This window comes from Plectropomus leopardus, chromosome 23 (assembly GCF_026936395.1).
Source record: "Plectropomus leopardus strain MGB_pleo_1.0 chromosome 23, ASM2693639v1, whole genome shotgun sequence".
Classification (NCBI taxonomy): domain Eukaryota; kingdom Metazoa; phylum Chordata; class Actinopteri; order Perciformes; family Serranidae; genus Plectropomus; species Plectropomus leopardus.
The window spans coordinates 6,253,925-6,274,475 of NC_142198.1; the positions used below are offsets into that span (position 1 = coordinate 6,253,925).

The 20,551-nt window shown below is 39.5% G+C and overlaps 1 protein-coding gene across 1 annotated transcript; it reads left to right on the plus strand.

Moving 5' to 3' along the window:
• The first annotated feature begins 4,850 nt into the window (after positions 1-4,850).
• On the plus strand, positions 4,851-12,797 carry LOC121937709 (transcription factor Sox-19b-like). The gene is made up of 2 exons (XM_088073786.1): positions 4,851-6,145; positions 10,713-12,797. Exons 1-2 carry the CDS (start codon positions 5,487-5,489, stop codon positions 10,972-10,974), a joined length of 921 nt encoding a protein of 306 aa, XP_087929912.1. The 5' UTR covers positions 4,851-5,486; the 3' UTR covers positions 10,975-12,797.
• The last annotated feature ends 7,754 nt before the right edge of the window (positions 12,798-20,551 follow it).

Below are 20,551 nucleotides of genomic sequence, written 5' to 3' on the forward strand. Positions count from 1 at the left end.
TGGTGCAAAACACGTTTTATCCTTTATAGCTGATTTCCCTGCTCATGTCAACTTTATGGACGGTTATTTTCAGTGTAACCCACCTGTTTATATGTTATGAAACTCAAGCATAATTAATGGCATGGCCCCTTTGATTGATAGGTGGGTGCGATCTGTTGACATGTTGCTACCATGGCAACAGTGTTGGTTAGGTAACGTAAACATGGTGTAACCCCAGATTTACAGAGTATAGTTTCAGTTCATGTTAATTCACAAGTCTTTTCACTTAAGTTCCAAGTCAAGACAGGCAAATACATGTTTTTAATTGAAATCACGAGTCAGTAGGCCTGCCTCCATTAACCCTTAAATTGCGCAAATTGAAATTGCGAATATAAAGTATGCCAAATGGAAACACTCAATTTCGAAAAAAAAAAAAAAACTTTTATCACAAAAAGGTTTTTTTTTGCTCGCATGAGGTGGCATTTCAGGCGATTTAAAAACAACAACATATTTTCGCAAAACTGCAATGGAAACAGCTTTTATCACTTTTATGCATTACATAACTTTTCAGAGGTTGAGCAGATCATTGGAAGTTTTGAATCCACAATTACTCCGTCAAAATCGAGGACTATCACCTCCCAGAAATCCCTCATATATGTAGCCGCTCCCACGTCGCTCGTATAACATGCCTACATTTCCTTCGATAGGAAATAATGACGGCTAGTGCAGAGGCTATAATAGAAATAAACCTGCTAATCCTTTGGCAAGTCTGTATTATTAGAATAATATTCAGTTTTAGGGATATACTGATAGTTTTCTCAGTTTAATATTGCAGAGATGGCCAGTCTGTTTGGAGACTCCCAAATAACAGGGAGCAGATTTGTCAGACAGTTTTCTGTCACAGGTGAAACTTCAACAGTTGAAGGTGAAGAGAACAAGAGGAACATTCACACCAACCACAGGGGTGTGTGCCACAAAAATGGAGAGAAAACACACATTATTGGCCATTACTAAAGTTTCTGCCATATGACTGTAGACCAAGGAGTCCCTTGAGACCAAAAATGTAACGAGCATGAGAAAAATGAATGGACAGCATCACTTGCGGAGAAGAGGAACTGTATATTTTCTCATTAGTGGGATTTTAATGGCAATGAAAGCCCAGGTGGTGAGCATTATGAGCATGTTTGTGAGGGCGGTGACACAGAAGACTGAAAACTGTCTTTACTTCACCTCTATCAACTTTGATAAGCAGAAAAGGATCATTTTAAAGAGCACAGCTCTGTGATGACGGACAGAGAGGAGTAAACCGACTGCTTTTTTATGTCTGATGTGACGCACAGGTGGAAAGAAAAAGTGAGTGAGGGGACTGAGCGAACTGAAAAAAAAACTTAGCTGCCATTCCATTCCATCCGTAGCTGCAGAAGTTGACAGATAGATGAAGAAAAGCTGCGAGTGCGAGTGTTGGTGAGTTGTTTTTGAAAGAGGAAAGCCAAGGGAGCGGGCGGGAGGAGGAGGGAGAGGGCAAGGTTTGGAAGGGATTCCGCGCAAGGTTGTCATGGAGATGGAAACGGGAGACTGGAGCCTCACAATTCCCAATTAGTCACAAACACATGGTCACAAACACACACCTGCAGCAAGTGCGCGTGCATACACACACACACATACACATCTGCATAATACACTCTCCAACTAACTTAGGAAAACTCACACTTCTGGTAAGATGTCATGCACACACACACACACACACACACACACACACACACACACACACACACACACACACACACACAGATTCATGCATTTTTCAGCCAAGTGTTGGGAAATCGCACCTGTCTCACCTCATTGTGTGTGTGTGTGTGTGTTTGTGTCAGTGATTCTCATTAGTGCGCTGTCCTGTTAGTTACAATGCAACATCAGTGCTGACAGTCAAAGTCGAGGCAAGGACACAAATTGATGCAAATTTGGGACGGTGACGAGAATGACACTAACAAACAAAACGCAGGCTATATATGTATTTGCACAAATTTAAATTTTTCAACTTGTGCGAGATTAATGATATTAGCATGGTACTGAATCCATATCCAGGTCCAAATTCTCTTCTTGGCTCGTACACTGGCTCAATTTTGAAGCTGTTTTATGCACTCTGGCCCCTTATGTACTTAAAAAGTACAAAAACACTTGATTGTAATTGTTAATTAGAGAATGTTTGGGGGCCACTCGGAACCCTATCGGGGACCAGATTTGGCCCTTAGGTTGTGAGTTGAGTTTCACTGCCTTAGACCCCTGAGTTAAACCCTTTATATACAATGCCAGCACACATACATGTACACACTTACACAAATACCTCACCAAAACATATTTTTTATAATTTTTTATAAGTCTTCCATTGTTTCAGTTTTTTATTCATGCTGCATATTCATTGTAAATGTTAAACAAAACTACCACACAGCAAACCTGAGACCATATTGTGGATTATTGGGAGGGTGGGAGGAGAGGGCAAGTTATTAATGAGTTAATGAGGGCCCACCAGGTCATTTAGGCTATGTGTTATTCCACAGTAGTGTTATGTAATGCTATAAAAGTATGTATGTGATCATCATAAGGCAAACAACTACACAATCTCTAATTGTAGATTCATGAAACACTGTGTCTTTATTAACCCTTTGAAACCTGGGCAAAGTGGCTTGATGTCTTTCAACAACATGGGAGGAGGGCAACGAGCAACGAAAGAGGAAATGATCCAGAAATAAGCAAGAAATTAGGGGGAAAAAACAAGATAAATACCTGAAAATTAGAAGGAAAAAAATCTATCAAACAAGTAAGAAATGGGAATGTAAAAAACAAACAAACAAATATATATAAAATGGAGACATTATATAACAAATTACTCTATAAAATAATTTTAAATATTTTAAAATTTAAAATTTTTATTTTTTTAAATATTTTAACTATGATAACTTGAAATTTATATATTTTTTATTTTTTTAATTTACTAATTTCTTGCAATTTCTGGGACATTTCTTGCTAAGTTGACTTTTCCCCCCATGTTTTTCTTTCTTTTTTTTTTTTTTTTTTTAAACTTTTTATTTATTCAACAGAAAGGTAACACATACAACATATGACAAGGGGAGATGTTCTCAACATATTCACATACTTATAACATTTTTTTGTAACATACTAAATACCCATTTATTGGCAATACCACTTCCCTCTGGGCATAGAGTGATTCTGCATTTATCTCCCACTTTGTTCATAGGAAAAAAGCACAAAAAATGTACTAGCACAACAAGTCAGTATTAATAATAAATATAAGCCAAGGCCAGAAACCATAATAAAACAAAGTAAACAAACAAGTTTACTTGTTTTTTTGAAAGAAATCAAACCAGTTTGCTCTTAATTCAAAGGTCTAAGAACTTGTGAAAGGTGCCTGAATGCAGCACAAGAAAAGCAATGATCATCCAGGTTCAAAGGGTTAATAATTGAATAATTTCTTCTGCCGCTTAGGCCTAAATGATACTGCTTACCATGTGGCATGCCAAGCTAAATGGATTGATTTATCCACTGTATCACCAAAGCCAACTTAGGATGAAGATGAGTAGACTCGGAAACAGCATGGTCCTTGTAGTTTTTGGGGAGCACGGCCGTTAACAAAGAGTCTGGAGGACAGCAAAAGAAGAGGTCTACTTCCCCAAACCAACAAAGATCTTCCTCATTCTCCCGTGGCTCTAAAGTAATTCTGTGTGCCATTGTAGCTGAATCAATACCCGTGTATAGGGACATGTCTTCAGCACAATCCTCTCAAAGAGCGTCAGGCGTCTCAAAGGCTCGGCTTTAAAGGAGACACAACAAGCATTTCATTTGCGTTTAGCCGGACAAATAATAATGTTGTGGTTTTTGATTGAGTCGGACTAGCTTACTCTATTAATGGAGGAAATGTGAAAAGCAGTCGCGATGTATTTGCACACTAATGGAGTAAATATAGTTATTGTAAATGTAAAATAAAATACACAGTTGGATTATGAACTTATGTAAGTGAGTCAAATGCACACCATAATTATTATGAAGTATAACGTAAAGATAAGCACACTGTCCTCCTGTTGTTTGCTTTTATCTATTTGATGAGCCCTAAAATGCTTGTGACCTTTTCAAATGACCTTTAAAAGAAAATAAAAGAAGAAACATAGGTGGAAAATTATCCAAAGATTTGATGCTTCAAAAATCTAAAACTAAGTCAGTCTGTAGAGAGACCACCGACCACCTTTTTTTTGGGTGGAATGGGGTTGGGAGTGGGGGGTTGCCCAGGGCACCAAATATGTTAGGTCCAGCACTGAACCCAGACCCTTATGAACCCCATAAGTTGCAGGTTTCTGTGGTGTAGATGGGCACTGTGTCACTGTGAGACATTTGTAGGTTTGTGTGATGATCAGAATTACTTTAGATACAGGATATGATTATCCCTCCAGGGACTGTTCTTAACTTATCAGAGTAGTAGACTGTGTGTTTGTGTGTGTGTGTGTGGGGGGGGGGGCAATTTTGAATGTCCCTCCCCTAAAGCATATCAAAAACCATAACTTCCTCCCCAGTGCTTAAAAAAAATGTTTGAAGTGCATCCCTCATTTTGCACCACCCCCTCCCCTCTCATAAATAACAAACAGTCCCTTAGCGAATTGCAATGTTATTTTATTAAAATAAGAAATATTATATATGTACATTTATTTCACCTTTAATATATTTGTTGTTTCAGATCTGTTTCAGAAATTATTATATAAACAACACACACTCAACAAAGATAGATAGATAGATAGATAGATAGATAGATAGATGTAGCCTTGTGTTTAGTATTGTTTATTTTATGAGAGTTGTGTTTTGTATGCCTAAATCAGTGCACAAACAAAATAAACATAATGGATTTTAAAAATTATTTTTTTGAAAAACCCACTGCTGGTGGAGAAGTCTGATTAAATGTGAACAGTCTCATCAGGCAGCTGATGATAATTGAATGTTAAGATAGTTGTCTCTCTGAATGCCTCCCCTCTCTCCACCGTCATCAACAAGTGTCTCGCGCACCCTCGGAGCCTTTTCAGTTGCAAATGCAACGCGCACACACACCGAAGCTCCTCGCGCTCCCATTGGTCCGCACGCGGCCGACTGCACGAGAGTAGGGGAACTTTTGGAGTGAACGGGCAGATGAGTTCAGTGTGTGAGTTGGCCGTCTGACAACAAGTGGTTTTCCGCTGAGAACTATTTCACCGCTCGGAGGAGACGCAGCTGCTCAGTGTCTTCGGTGTGTCTCGCTGACAAAGTAATGACTGACAGATTTGTGATTTAGGAGAGAAGTGCTCGTCCGCTGCCGTGTTTTGTGTCCCGGATGCGTCGCGAGTAATTAGCTGATTTGCATCACCCGGCGCTCCCGGTTCAATCTGCGGGGAAACCTGGCCACACGTCGCCAGGTGGACGGCGATTCAACTTTTCTCTAACTCACCTCCACTTCACCGCACCTGTCCAACATGTACAGCATGATGGAGCACGAGCTGAAGCCCACCGGCCAGCCCCCTTCTCACCAGACCTCCCAGGGGATGTCACCGGTCACCGGCAACATGACCGGGAGCATGGGCACCAACGGCAACTCTCACCCGAGCTCCAAAACGGCGTGTGCTCCCGGTGTGGACCCCATGGATAAAGTCAAGCGGCCCATGAACGCTTTTATGGTGTGGTCCCGGGGCCAGAGGCGCAAGATGGCTCAAGAAAACCCCAAAATGCACAACTCCGAGATCAGCAAGAGGCTCGGAGCGGAGTGGAAGCTCCTCACCGACGCCGAGAAGCGGCCTTTCATCGACGAGGCCAAGCGGCTCCGGGCGGTCCACATGAAGGAGTACCCCGACTACAAGTACAAGCCCCGCCGCAAGACCAAGCCGCTGCTGAAGAAGGACACTCAGGTGGGCAAGTACCCGCTGTCAGCCGGGAACCTGCTGGCGGCGGCGCAGGGCCAAGGTGGCAGCCCGAGGATGGACAGCTACGGCTGGGGCCCCACCGGCGGCTACGCCGGCATGCAGGGCGAGGCGCTCGGCTACACCCAGCAGCTGCACCGGTACGACCTGTCAGCGCTCCAGTACCCACCTGCCATGACGGCGGCGCAGACGTACATGAACGGAGCCAACTCATACAGGTGAGTGCTTGCTGTGACTTCTCTGGATAGGTGTGTTTTAGCAGGCTGTTTAGTTTACAACTAAGGATTTCAGATATGGAAAATGTGGCCCCTTTTTAATCAGGCCACTACTGACTGTACTGACTGAGAGTCTATTGTGGTTTTCATGCCTCGTTTCACTGGCTGGGACACTTTTTTAAAAAACTTACTAGGTCTATATGCTTAATTAATGAGATACTAAACAGAAGACCCAAAAACATTATGTCACCTGTGGTTTTCACATATTTTATCCTTTCATCAACTGGATCATTAAAAAAAATCTTAGTCCTATACAATGAGAAAAGGCCCCTGCTGCACAGAAAACCCTCAAACATTTAGTGAACTATGGTTTTCATATATTTTATCTTGTTTTATCGGCTGAGCCATTTAAAAAAAAATCTTACTAGGCTTGTAGCCTTATAAAATAAGTTCCCTGGTCCACAGAAAACCCTCAAACATTGAGTGAACTGTGGTTTTCATAAATTTTATCTTGTGTCGTTGGCTGGGACATTTTTTAAAATCTTACAAGGCCTATGTGCTTTTTAAAATAAGGTCCCCACTCCACAAAAACACTTGAGTCAGTTGTGATTGACATATATTTTTATCTTGTTTCAGTGGCTGGGCCATTTAAAAAAAAATCTTACAAGGCCTAATAAATTGAGATAAGGTTCCTACTTCACAAAAAACCCCAACACTGAGTAAATTCTGGGTTTCATATATATTTATATATATATATTTCATATATATATATTTCATATATATATATATATATATATATATATATATATATATATATATATACATACAAACAAAATGTCATTGACTGGGCCATTAAAATATCTTACTAGGCCTACATGCCTAATAAAATGATAAGGCCCATGCTCCACAGAAAACCCACACACATCGAGTCAGTCGTGGTTTTCCTATATTAATCTTGTTTCATAGGTTTGGCCATAATAAAAAAAACAATCTTACTCGGCCTGCACGTCTACAAAAGACTCAAGGTCTCCAAATGTGCTGCAGTCTGACGGATCTACCTGCCGCAGACACATTCTTGCTATTTTTAAACAAAAAAAGTTGTATTAAAATAACTGAACCTAAGGCAAACAGCAAATAATGGGACGTGGTGATGGCTTCCACAACGATATGAAATAAATAAAGTGGTGTAAGCACTTTTTAATTGACAATCAGTGAAAGCATTTACAGTGATGAAATGCCAATGAAGCAGTTCATAGAGAACAATAAGTTTTAAATTATACAAATGTTTATTATTTTCTGTCTCCAGTCACTGTTTTTACAACTTTATGTTAAAAAAAAAAGTTTAAAAAGCAGAACAAAGCCATGCTAACACTTGTCTATACCTTAAGTTTGAGACTTGACGGGTATTTAAAAGAAACTTGGAGACAACAGTGAAAACATGCACTTCTTTAATTTGGATCCTTCTCCTTCATTTTTTTTTTTTTTTAGAAACAATATCTGAATGATGGTAAAATGCAGAACAAACTAAAAGTATAAGTCACGAAAAATGGTCTAAAATCCACATTTAATCACCTAACGCGAGACAAGTGAGACTTTAATCAGGTGGAAATGTTAAGATAAAGTACATTCAGTGCCATTGAGTCACTGAGGAACACTGCCTACGACGGAACAACAGGCTTCAGTCTGCTGCCTACTTGTTATGCGTGTGACGCTCGCTCTGGGCTGGGTCCTGCCTGGAATGTTGATCAGGATGACTTGACGGTAGGAAGGACCGCTCTGTGTGTGGTCCTCTACCCACAATCCCCTATTCCTGCTAGAGCATTGTCCCAGTTACACTTCTGGGGTCTTTGCCTCCTGCCTTCAGGTCTCACGTCCCCCCCCACCACCACCACCCCCTCACTCAAAGTACAAAGACTTTGACAAATGTGAGGACGGATGGAATTTCTTCCAGTATCTCATCATTTGCTCCGTTTTTGATGGATGACTTAACTTCAGCGCGAACTGTTCTTTGGACATCTCTGTTGTCCAGCAGGTGAATCCTTTAAAGTGTTCCCTGGAACGTGTTTCGTTACCTCGGCCTCTCAGGAGTTTTGAGTCATGTTGTAAACCAAACTTGTTGATGCCCGTCCTGTCCTGTGCTGAATCACAGCGATATTTTCAACAATTTTTTAAAAAGACAGAACAAGTTTGGTCAGGACCATTTGTTGACTGATACTAAATCTTTGATGTTGAGTCGGAGTTGTGGCTGAAAAAAGCATTTTAAACAGTGTATGGAAAGTTTCTGTTGTAATACCATAAAAAAAACATAAGGCTGGGCAATATGGGGAAAATTTGATATTCTTTTACCAAATATCTATCGATATTGCAGTGATATTGTGGGGTTGATTATTGGCACTTTCAGAAAATATTTACACAATGACATTTTTTGACAAATAATCATCAGTAATGCGGATGTAATGACTTAAGTGGGTAAAGGAAGATAGTAGAAAAGCTAGAACAATGTTGGAAGTTTAGAAAATTACATCACTTTACATTAATTCAGCCTTTAAATCCGGGAAAAGACAACACTTACCAAATTTTGATATCCAAAGTCTAAGACCATATCTGGTCTAATCACCATAGTAATGTACTGCAAGGCAACATTTCTGGCAAATAGCAGAAAAGCTGGAACAGTTTGCCAAGTTTAGCCTTTAAAATCAGAAACTTTAGACACACTTAAGATATTACAAAATCGAAAATCCGAGATGATATCCAGTCAAATTACAGTACTGATATACTGCCCAGTTCTGTTTCTGACAAATAATAGAAAAGCCTGCTAAGTTCATAGAATTACACCACTTTATTGTAAATCGGCCTTTAAAACCAGAAAAAAGGCGACACTTTCGATATCCAAAAATCGAAACGGATATCTTCCCTCGTCATGATACTGATATATTGCCCAGCTCCATTTCTGAGACAATTTGAATTGGATGGGATGTTGTGAGTTGGCAGGATGTCACATCTCCATGACTCTCCACTGTCCTATTATGTGTCCCGTCTTCCTAATGCTATATTTACTATGCGGTATGCCTAACATGCTCCAAGGCTCTGTGGCTCTGATCAATAGAATTAAACATCCGTGTTTGAGGGCTTTATCCTGCTGGGTATTGTATTGGCTAAAACCAGCTCTTAGATCCTGTTTCCATCCTATTTGGTTATTTCTGTTAACATGTAGTGATGTCAAATTACCTCACAGGTTCATTCATTTAATGGATGTATTTATTTAACCTCAAACTCATATGTTTTAGGTTTGTTAAAAATGTTGTCAGTCAGCGAATGAAACCTTAGGATGTAAGAGCAGTGATCAGACAGTGATCAAGACTCATCGCCAGTGATGGAGCAAGTTTTTTACATCTTCCTAAAACTTCTAATACCAGAGTGTACAAACACTCTTATAAAACCCAAATGTTCTACATTGAAAATGTTACTTAAGTAAAAGCAGGTATTATCAAAAACATGTATTAAAAGTTCCTAATTCAGAAAGATCTAAAATAACAAACAAACAAAACCCCAAATTACTCAAAGAAACTAGCTGCCAATTAATTTTCTTTCAGTTGGCTATGACTAATTGTTTAAGCTGTATTTTAGAACAAAACATCATATTTTATAGTTATATTTTAGGCAAACCTCTTACTTTGTAGTGTTACTAGTAACTAAAACTTTCAGATAAAGTAAAAAGTGCAACATTTACCCAACATTCACAAGTGTAAAGTGGCATGAAAAGAGCAGACTCAAGTGGAGTACAAGTACCTCAAATTTGTACTTTTGTACAGTACTTAAGTAGATAGAATTAGTTACATTACACTGCTCATCACTAAAATGTGCATTGCTTTCTCTTGTGGCAAACTTATGTTTTAGCGCTCTGACCAGTGAAAAGCAGAGGTGTGTTAGCAAAATCACCAATGACTCAAAATTGTCCCAAAGCAGAAGCAACTGTCTTCAACTTTTGAAAGAAACTGAAGATCCTGCTTTAATGAAGAGTAAAATGTTGATGAAGGGGATTTTACACGAAAGAATAGCATAAACGTTGTGACATTCAGATACTGTCACACTACAGAAGATACAAGTGGATATGCTTTAAATCTGGAAATAAGTTTAAAAAAAATTCCCACCACTTTTATCAGTTTTAATGTTGCTGATTTTGGACAGCGGTTGTTTTTTTTCTTTCGGATCAAGTGTTTTTTTTATTGGATAAAAGATAAAAGTCAGGTGTTAAAGGTTGGAAATAAATTTGGAGCGATTTGGCAGCATTTGTACATTCAGCACATTACAGTCTTTTTCACACTGGCATCACAGATCAGTAGCACATCCTCTTCCTGTAAAACTGAACGCCGGGCTTGATATTACACGACTGACGCGTAACAGAAAGGAAACATTACTGCAGCCGTGCGTCAAAAAAAATCAAAAGTTGTGGGTGAAATATGGGCGAAAATACTGCCATCTATGTGTAACTGGTGCATGTATGGTGTGATTTCCATCATGAACCAGGTGTTTTGTCTATATTTTAACTGGTACCGTCTTCTCCCCACAGCCCCATGTCCTACAGCAGCAGTCCCCAGCAGCCCAGCCCCGTCACCATGTCCATGGTGAAAGCAGAACCCGTGTCCCACTCGCCTCCGACAGGGACGCCCAACCACCACCGGGGCCCTCTGCAGGGCGACCTCAGGGACATGATCAGCATGTACATTCCCGGCCCAGGCGGGGACGCCGGCGACCCCACAGCAGCACAGAGGGGCTACACCAGCGTCCAGCAGCACTACCTCACCGGAACCGTCCCGCTCACACACATCTAGGACTGGAAGTGGGAGTCACGGGTACAACGGGGGGGGGGGGTTATCTGAGTGGGAGGAGAAATGCTCACGATGCACAGCTGGCGGGATGGAGGCGGATGTGGGAGGGGGGGCGGCTTTAGACTGGTAAAGCAAAGAGACATGAAGGAGAGAACTTTTTTTTCCCCCCTATGTTTAACACTCTTACAGTTCCACAAGTGCCTGCGAGTACAGACACACACACACACACACACACACACACACACTTTTACTCATTTGATAAGTTTTCTACCTCTCTGGGGCCACATCAGTTACACACACCCACCACACGTACAGAGCGGACACTCCTCCCCCGCCCACCACCCTCCAGCAGACTTCTGTCCATCAGTGAAGACAGTCTGTTTATTGTGTACATATGAGGAAATGTCTTTTTCTGTCTTTTTTTTTTTTCTGTTTTTAGAACGTATCGAAACACTTGCGACACTGGCACTCATGACAGTTCCATCATACCCTGTCGGTGCCGGCGGGCTGGTCAAAGTTAGCAGGTTTAGTCTTCCACGGAGCCAGTTCCCCCATCACCGAATCAGTCTCTCAGCTGGTGACGGTCAAATCACCTGAGCTGAAGTACCCGCCGTTGTCCGGGTGCCGGTGGAGGAAGAAAATGCACAAACATGAACGTCAGAGCAGTTTTTTTTAAAAAGGAAGAACTCTTTGTGCCTTGACTTTGGTTTAGTACTCTTGTGTTTTTTGTTTCTGTTTTTTAACTGCTGAATTCTTGTTGGATGACACGGGAAACACCTGTTGGACAATCAGCACCGCATCCACAGGAGACAAACAGAGCACACTATGATCTGTGGTGGCGCTTAGAACGGAGAACCCCGCTGGTTCTAGAGCCTACATTCCCGTAGGTCTCACCACATAATTACTGTCTTTGCTGCCTGCATGAGTTTTATTTGCTATAATTAGTTTTAGATTTGATCTTTTGATGTAAATGTCGCGGCAGCATCCTGAGTTGTCACTTTGCTCTAGGCAAGAGTTTTATTGATTTTAGGCGTTTTGTTTTTTTTTTTCTCAGTAAAGTGGATGAAATTTAATATGAAATGCTACATTTCAGTTGTTTTATTCCAAATAGCAGTTTGAGACTTGCGAGCGATGTCTTCCATTGAGTAAACAGGATTGACAAAAAGGCCTTCCAGGCGTGTGTTTTTTTTTTTTTTTTTTTAATAGTTTGTCAATTGTTTTTACTAAAAGCGAATGTATCAAAGTAAGTTTCACATTCAGAGAAAGTCACCTGTGGGTTTTTCTATCATTCTATGAAATAACAAGTGCTTTTAATCCTGGTTCTCTCAACCTGACAGTGCTGTTGTTTCTGTCTTAGCCTGCTGTCCGGTTACTAGTGCTGCTATGGACCTAAAGGGAACTTTTATTTTCCAACCTACAGAAACTGTGAATATTGAATGTGTTTAGATGATTCAGTTAACTTTGAAGCATTCCATTACTAACTCAACATGCACTGGAAACAGATGCCTGACTTATATTTTTTTGAGGGGAAAAAAAAAAAGAAAAAAGGGAGAGCAGTTCTATTAAAGTAATGCGTGAATGTTTACATTGTTACCCAAGTGTTTAACTTTTATACTGACTCGTATCTCTATTTTTTAGAATGAATTCTCTTGTATGTAAATGCTGCCATATACTAGAGTTACTGTATGTAGCATTCATGTAAATAATGTATACATTTTTAGGCTCTTATACTAAGAGTCTCGATTCCTTTTTTTTATTAAAAAAAATCTTTTGTTATGGCATTCATGACAATATTAATAAAAAGTACAAATCCTTTTTTTCATTCATGATGTTACACTATGTGTTTACTTTTACTTCAGATGTATTATGAGTGAAAAGCCTTTTTCACACCATGACAAATACACATTCAATGACCTCTTTGGCTAAAAATAGGCAATTCACTCATTTTTTCTGGAACTTTCTGGAGCTTTCATCCACTTATGGAGTCTAATAATATAAATTATGTTCAGCTGATGTGTTACCTCAACTCTGTTGTTTATTGCTTGTGTACTGGCCTCGCATTCAGTCTTTAAAAAGTTTTAAACTCAATTTCAAAATATTAGGCCTCATAAGTCACAGTCTCAAAATTGAATCTTCTAGATCTTGGAATTGACACAAAACTTCATCTCATTTCATTTATACATCTTTTGATTTGTTTAGTCAAAATGAGTCAAGCTCTTATGCATGAAAATGCACATTTCAAATGTTGCAAATCTTTATCACTTTATACCTGCTCTTTCTTGTTGGCAAAATTTAATTATTTTAACTCAAACTAATAACCACATTCCCATAAAAACTACATCTGCATGTGATTCCATATATACCTTTACCTTAATACTTACCTGCAATGCTTGAATAAGAAAAAAATGTTTAAAATTCTGATAAATCTTAAATTTGGTGAAAATAATCTTGAAAATATCTTAAATATGGGTTTCTGATCCCTGTAGACACTCTTATTCATTTACATATTCAAAGAGGCAGAATATTAAAAGCAACTTTATGTATACATGGCAACGCAGTCTAGTCCACCCCCCAATACTGACCACCACCTCAATAATACAGAGTTGACAGTGTCAACCAAAACTAAACTATCATACTGTTGTTAGTATTAATTTTATCTCATAAAAAAGCATGTAGTTGATATTTTACACAATTGCTGGGCATTTTCAACCAGCACAGTTTAAATTGATTCTTAGCATTACACTCATTTGATTGACTAATTATTCTGCATACTTTCTACAGAAACCACTCAAATGACAAGACGTTTGACAAAATGCTTGTTTTCAACGTGTTTCTACTTTTGTGCTCTTTAAAGTACACAGCATTTCTTATTTCAGCCTTTTCAGTTAATTTCAACCTCTGACAGTTTTATCTTCTAGCTTTTCCAGCAATGTGTTTCAGTTCTTAGTTTCGTTACGTAATGCATTTTAGCTTACAGTTCTGCCGGTTTTACATTTTACCCTCCAGGTTTTTCAGCACTGCAGTCATTTGAGCTGTCACATCTTTCAGCTTTTCAAATTTATTTCAGCAATGCCAGCCATATGCAAAACTTTAAACATTTTAAACACTTGCCACAAATGTTTAAATCAACAAAGTGACCATCATTCTGCAACAGTCTTTTGTTAATGTTAATTATTAGGGTATGGGATGCAGATGGAGGTGTAAGTTAATTTAAAAAGAAGAATTGAGGCTTGTGTTTTTAATTACGGGACACTTTCTCAAGGGGTTTAATGGATGTCAATGACAACCTGGGACAGTTGGACAACTATTTATAATTCTAAAATGCATCAAGATTCAATAAAGGCATTTGTGATTTCCAGTAGGCTCCATTTCTCAGCCTATAATCTTATTGTTTTTACATGAAAGTACTTTTTTCTGATATCATTTCCCACAGTTCTTATATTATTATGAGCATTATTACATTTTTACTTTCCTCAGGTTATCTGCGTCCCACCTAGCAAACTTTAAAAACCTCTGAGAACAATACAATGCAATGTTTTAGTAAGCAGCAAGTTTTCTTTTAGTTCCCAGACCGTTCTTTGTAAAGTTAGGAAAACATTATCTATGAACAAAAACCACAAAAAAAAGGTTAAAAAAAGAGACTTTTTTATGGTTTACATATCACATTACATTTTATATTTGGGAAAAAAATGGTCTGTAATGTCAGTCCTCAATAACATTTTCTTAATGTTGCTTTGAAAATGTTCTTCCTTTGTTCTCATGTTACACTGTGGGAACATTTTAAAAACATTGTTCTATCACCTCTAAACATCACCAAAACATCCTCAGAATGTTTCAGTTATAACGCTACGTCGCAAACACCAGGCTAATGAAATGCTAAACATCCTTAAAAGGTTTTTGAATCTTAGATTAAAATGTCTTTAAAAATTGCAACAAGGTTAACCAATGTTGTGGGAACGTTTCCTGCTAGCAGGAGTGTCACCAGATGAGTTTTGCTGTTTCTCAGCTGTTGCTTCAAACATGACCTCACCCATGCTCATCATTACAGAAAATAAGAATGGCATACCAGCAATCAAAACCGACCTTCTTTTTTTTTTTCTTTCACTTTCACAACGTCTTCACAGGCGGAGCCGTCAGCTCTGCCCGGGGCCGCTCAGAATAAACCCCCCGGACAAAAGTGAACATTAGCGGGGGAACACGGGAGTCCTGCCGGGGGAGGGAAGATGTGATGGGTGAGGCTGAATGGACGGGGAAGGGGGGCAGTCTATAGTGCCTGGAATGATTTAAAGCTCGATTATTTACTTTCTTATCTTTACCCTCTTTTAAAATTCACTTTCCCCGTCCACCCCCCCTCCTCCTCCCTTTCACTCCCCTCTCCTCCCCTCCTCCCCTCCTCCCCCACGTCTCTCCACACAGAAAGCGATTGGATGGCCCGTTCGTAATTGGCCGTGTCGGAGGCGCATTGTCCGGGGCTTTTCAGGCCGCAGGTGCATATAGTAAAGCCGGAGTCTCCGCTCCTCCCCCGGGCGTCTTTGTTCCCTCTCCCCGCTTCCCCCACTCCCCCGCCGGGCAGAAAATTAGGGCTGCTTTTTGGGGGCTTCGTCCTCTGGCTTAACCCTTTCACCGACCGCCGCCTTTCTCATGGAAATGGGAGAGAACCCCGCACCGGCTAATCGGTCACTGAGGGGAGGGGGGAGGAGGGGGAGAAAAGATGAGGGCACCAGGATCAACCGGAGGAGGAGGAGAACAGATGCAGGGGGGGCTGTGAAAACCAGGAGCTGCTCAAACTATGTCTGAATGTGAGTAAAGTTCACAGGTGATGATAATTTGGAACATTTTAGTGAGTTTCAGTATTTATCAATGAAACTTGTTTATGGTTGGAATGATGCTGTCATGCTAGATAAATACATAAATAAATAAATAAATAAATAAAGGCCTATCTTGTTTGACCAAAAAAGTTTCTTATTAGAAAATCAAAATATCTTTTTTGAACAAAAAACTTTTCACAAGATATTGTCATGTTCTACCAGGGCAGGTTTTTTGTTAGAGCATTAAATATCTTGTTAGAACATATAACTTTTCTTGTTCTAACAAGATATTTTCATTTTCTAACATGTTAGAACATGGAAATATCTAGTTAGAACATGGAAATATCTAGGATTTTTTTTTTGCATATCCATGAATATACATGAGAAAATGTACTTATAATGACAGAATGTCAGAACAGTTATTTATTTATTTTTGGCGTGCAATTGTGTATGGAGAAATGTAAATTATAGTAAAATCATTGATTGACTTAGCTTACAGCAAGTATTAACAACACATTATGGGATGGTGGGCACGAAATGTGTTAAAACTAACTGCTGGCAACACAAAAATAGTGCCAAGTCTTTTACAAAGGGTTGCAGTTTGGTTAGGAAAAGAAAAACACTTGGTTAAGTTGTCATGGTTTTGAAGGAAAGTTTATTTATCATTCATGTATTCATTTGGTTGGTGATTTTTCAAACTAGTTTTTGACCTTTGCAGCATTTTTGGACTCTTTATTGACTGCTTGGATCATTTTGTATCCTTTAAGTTTTTGCTCAGACTCCTTGTTTTGTTCGTCTGCCTTCTGAGTTGCGCTCTTGTTTTTTTTGTCTGTGAACTGTGACATAAGTTAAGGAAAAGATGGTGGTTTTGGTTAAAAGAACTATGTACAACTCGTAAATGATATGAACTTAAACTATAACAAATTGCTGTAAAATTGCTGTAAAAAACAGTCATACATTTATACTCAAAATACATTAAAAACACCAAAACATCAGGCTGCTGTATGATTTTATGGGGTTATGAAGTATTTTTCATTTTATCAAAATTCAACCTAACTGAGCATCAAAAACCACATGCAGATTACCTACAGTGTTACTGTTTTATACTGTTGAAGTAAATTCGGTAGGGACAACATAAAATAACAGTATTATACTCGATAGTAGTAGTAATAGTAGTTTACCGTAATTTTATAGGAAAAATTTGTTTCAGTGTATGCCCTGCATTGTTACATAAAGTCCCTAAATTAAAAAACTACTTTTGATTTTGCACTGGTTTAGCAATTTCCTGACACAAAATGTGTTAAAACTACGTGAGATTGTAAATATGGTTTAAAAAAAAAAGACAAACAAGACGTAAGTTATGCAAAGTTATGTACCTTGCATAGTCATGTAAAATACAGACATAAAGTGCTTTGAGTAATTATATAAAATCAAGTAACTATGTTGGCTCTTGGTTTTACATGGGACACAGACAATATCTTGGTTAAAAGTCCATGTTTGTTTGACCCATCCCTCCCACCTGCCCCTGCAAAGACTTTTTTTGTTGCTTCTTATACTTAATTCAGGAGTCCACCACAACAATAGATCCCCACTGACTTTGTGTTAGCGTTGTTTTTGTGTTGCCAGCATGTAATTTTAACAAATTTTGTGCCCAGCACCACGTAATAAGGTGTTTAGACTCTGTGCCCATGTCACATATTGATGTAAGATCAGGCTGACTATAAGTTAAACCTTTCTTTTCTGGACTTCCAGATCCCCTTCTGAAACTATGAGTTTATGAGACCCTCAAACCTCCTTAAGAACCTTTCGAACTATCTCAAGGACTCATAGAACCATATAGACATAAAGTAGACTTCTTCAAAAAGTTCTTTTTTAATAGGGAATATCTATATAAACCAAAGCATTTACAAAAATCTATATTTTCAAAGAACCAGTTTGGGGCACAGATCATTTGATATTGCTGCTATGAATAGTTTTTTCAAACATTCTTAGATAGTACTTAAGAATGGGGATGTTTGGAACATATTTTGTCAATCATTTAAAGTAAAAGTAACAGTCTTTAACCTCTTTCAGTTGAACAGCGTATTTAAATACAGGTTGAATTTGGCAAAGTCCCAAAGCAGTGTTTCTCGCCCTGTAACGGAAGTTTGAGCATATATGTGGGTTGTTTTGGCTGCAGTCCACGGGCGGGGAGGGATGGGGTTAGGGAGAGGAGTGGGTGGAGAAGGGGGTGGAGGGAGTGTCAATGGAGGGATTTTCTGGTCCAATACATCCCATCACTTAGCAACAAGCAGTGAGGCTTCAACAAGTGGTTGCCATGGATCTCCCGAGAGTGACTTAAAAGTCTCCACAAAGAGCTGTGGTCAGCCTGAGTGTGTGTGTGTGTGTGTGTGTGTGTGTGTGTGACTGAGAATCAGGTGGTGGTCACCAACAGGGTGTTTTAAGTGCCAGTCGGCATTTACCGTGGTGACACACAATCTAGTCATAACCTTCATGTTTCTGCAGCGATTGCGTTTGAATCGCAGCTCCACTCCTGCGAAGTTAATTTATGCTCGCTCACTGGCAGGTCAGGCTCTCATTCACTGGCTGCTGTTGTCTCTTTCTTCAATGAACATTCCAACAAGTTAGAGGAGGAATTAGGAATTATATCAACACAAAAAGACAGGAATGAGTTTGGCAACACTGCTCCAGGACACCTCCTTCAAAAGCAGTCATGGAAACGCTGTCCAGATTTTAATGTATTGTACCTGCTGCATTCCTGCAGGAGCCCAGACACTACTCTTATCTGCATGCACAGCAGGGCAAACACCCTCCTATATATATATATATATATATATATACACATGTACATGTAAACATGTGAACAGGAGAGTCTGTAGAGGTTTAGATTGGAAAAATGAAAAGAAAAAACAAAAAACCCTAATCAATTTTTTTTTTATTAGACTCCATTGTTAAAACAAATAATAATTAGAAATAGGGGCATGCATTTGAGAATAACATCATAATTTTAAAAGCATAAAGCTAAACTTTCAAGAAAAAAGTTGCAATATTGTAAGGGGAAAAAAGTAAATTTCAGAGAATAATTTTGTAATATTATGAGAGTAAACTTAATATTACTATACTGTTAAATCATGTGCATAAATCCGCAAAAACAACGAAAAAAGTTGTGGTGTGCATGACAGGCCACTAGTTGGAAATGTAACTTTGTAATGACACACTGCAGAAGAACACCACATGCATGCCTGTAGTGCGGCTGTGACGTCACCATTCTCGAAGTATCCGCGCATCGGCGGTTTACAGAGCAACAGAAGGGGTTGCATTTTCAAAAGATTACACTCTAGATTCCAGTTTCAAAGTTTCCCTTTTCAGGCCCCTGAAACGCTGTTGTTGTGTGAACTAAAGGCCACGCCGCAAGAAAAGTTTAACATTTCATGCAAGAACCGCTGACGTGTAATCAGCCCCTACATGTCAACACTGAAAAAGGAGTTTCTGGAAATCTCAACAAAAGAAGACATCATTGTCTTAAAACACAGTGTGCGTGGATCCAAAAGGCCAAAACACATAGAAAATGATACATTTCAAATATTTGCATGCACGTGTACATAAGGCCTAAACAATAATCGGGTGCCCATGTGAACATTAAAGTAGGTTTTACTTGTTTTAATTGTGTTCATTAAAAATCTGTTCCTAAAGCTTCCACAGTTTATCTGAAGTTAACATGAGGCCAAAGCAGTGACTTAGACAGAAGGTGAAGCCTCTTTATAACAAAATTCCCTATTTTGTTGCGATTCTTCCACTGCAAATAACACACTGTGCCAGGAAAGTGTTAGCTTTTTATATGATGGCGTGTGTTTATTTTTTGTATATAAGTACTTGAGAGCCATTGGAAACCAGAGTCAAAAGACAGTTTCCATACTTTCCTAAAAAAAAACTAATTTTGATTCCATATTAGTCATAAAGCCAAGGTCAAAATGCCCTCAGATCTGAAGGCTTTTCCCTATTTTCCTGTATTTTAGAGGACACGTGGCATCCCTCATAGATCACACTCACAAACACGCACACCCTCCCTCTGCAGGTGGTTGGGCGAGCTCCAGTGCTGTTTACTGGCATGCAGGTGAAGAGGTGGGTGGCTGCTGTTTTGGCAGCTTGCCACTTCAGTTGTAATCAACGTCACCCCGAGCACGAGATGGACTGCATTTTTGAGCGTGCAGCTGGTGGCATGCAATACCTGGGTGCGACTGAGAGGGCACGCACACGCACAAAGCGAGGCCGAGCAGTGCTAAAGGTGCGATAAGGATCATTGTTTTGTCTGAAAAAGGAGAAGTCACATCCTCCATTAGAGGAGGGAGGACACGTGCAAACAACAGTCTCCCACTGAAAATATATATTTTGTTTGAGTAGGCCTTCAACCAAAGATTGCGGACTTAAAAACTTGTTCGAGTTATGGTTGCTAAAAATTTTTGGGGTTGTGAGATTGAAAAGCAAAGCACTTTTCAGAATTGGGAGTTTCCTCACATCAGTCAGACCACCATGATGGCCAGCAGGGCTGTCAGCAGAGACAGGCCTGCTGCTGCTAATAGAGGGAAGTGTTTGCTAAGCCATGAAAGACTGACTGACAGGTAACTCTAATGAGGTGTGTGTGTGTGTGTGTGTGTGTGTGTGTGAAGAAGGTGTGGAGAGGCACACCCTGAGGTGAAGTGAAGGTGGATATGTGGGAGGGGAGGCTGGGTACAGGAGTGGTAAAGCTTCTGTTTTTTTAATATTTGTGTACT

Bases quoted from the DNA above. Each gene is read 5' to 3' on its own strand.
- LOC121937709 (XM_088073786.1), top strand. From the start codon at position 5,487: ATGTACAGCATGATGGAGCACGAGCTGAAGCCCACCGGCCAGCCCCCT. The intron at 6,146-10,712 runs GTGAGTGCTTGC...TTCTCCCCACAG, and splicing joins AACGGAGCCAACTCATACAG to CCCCATGTCCTACAGCAGCA.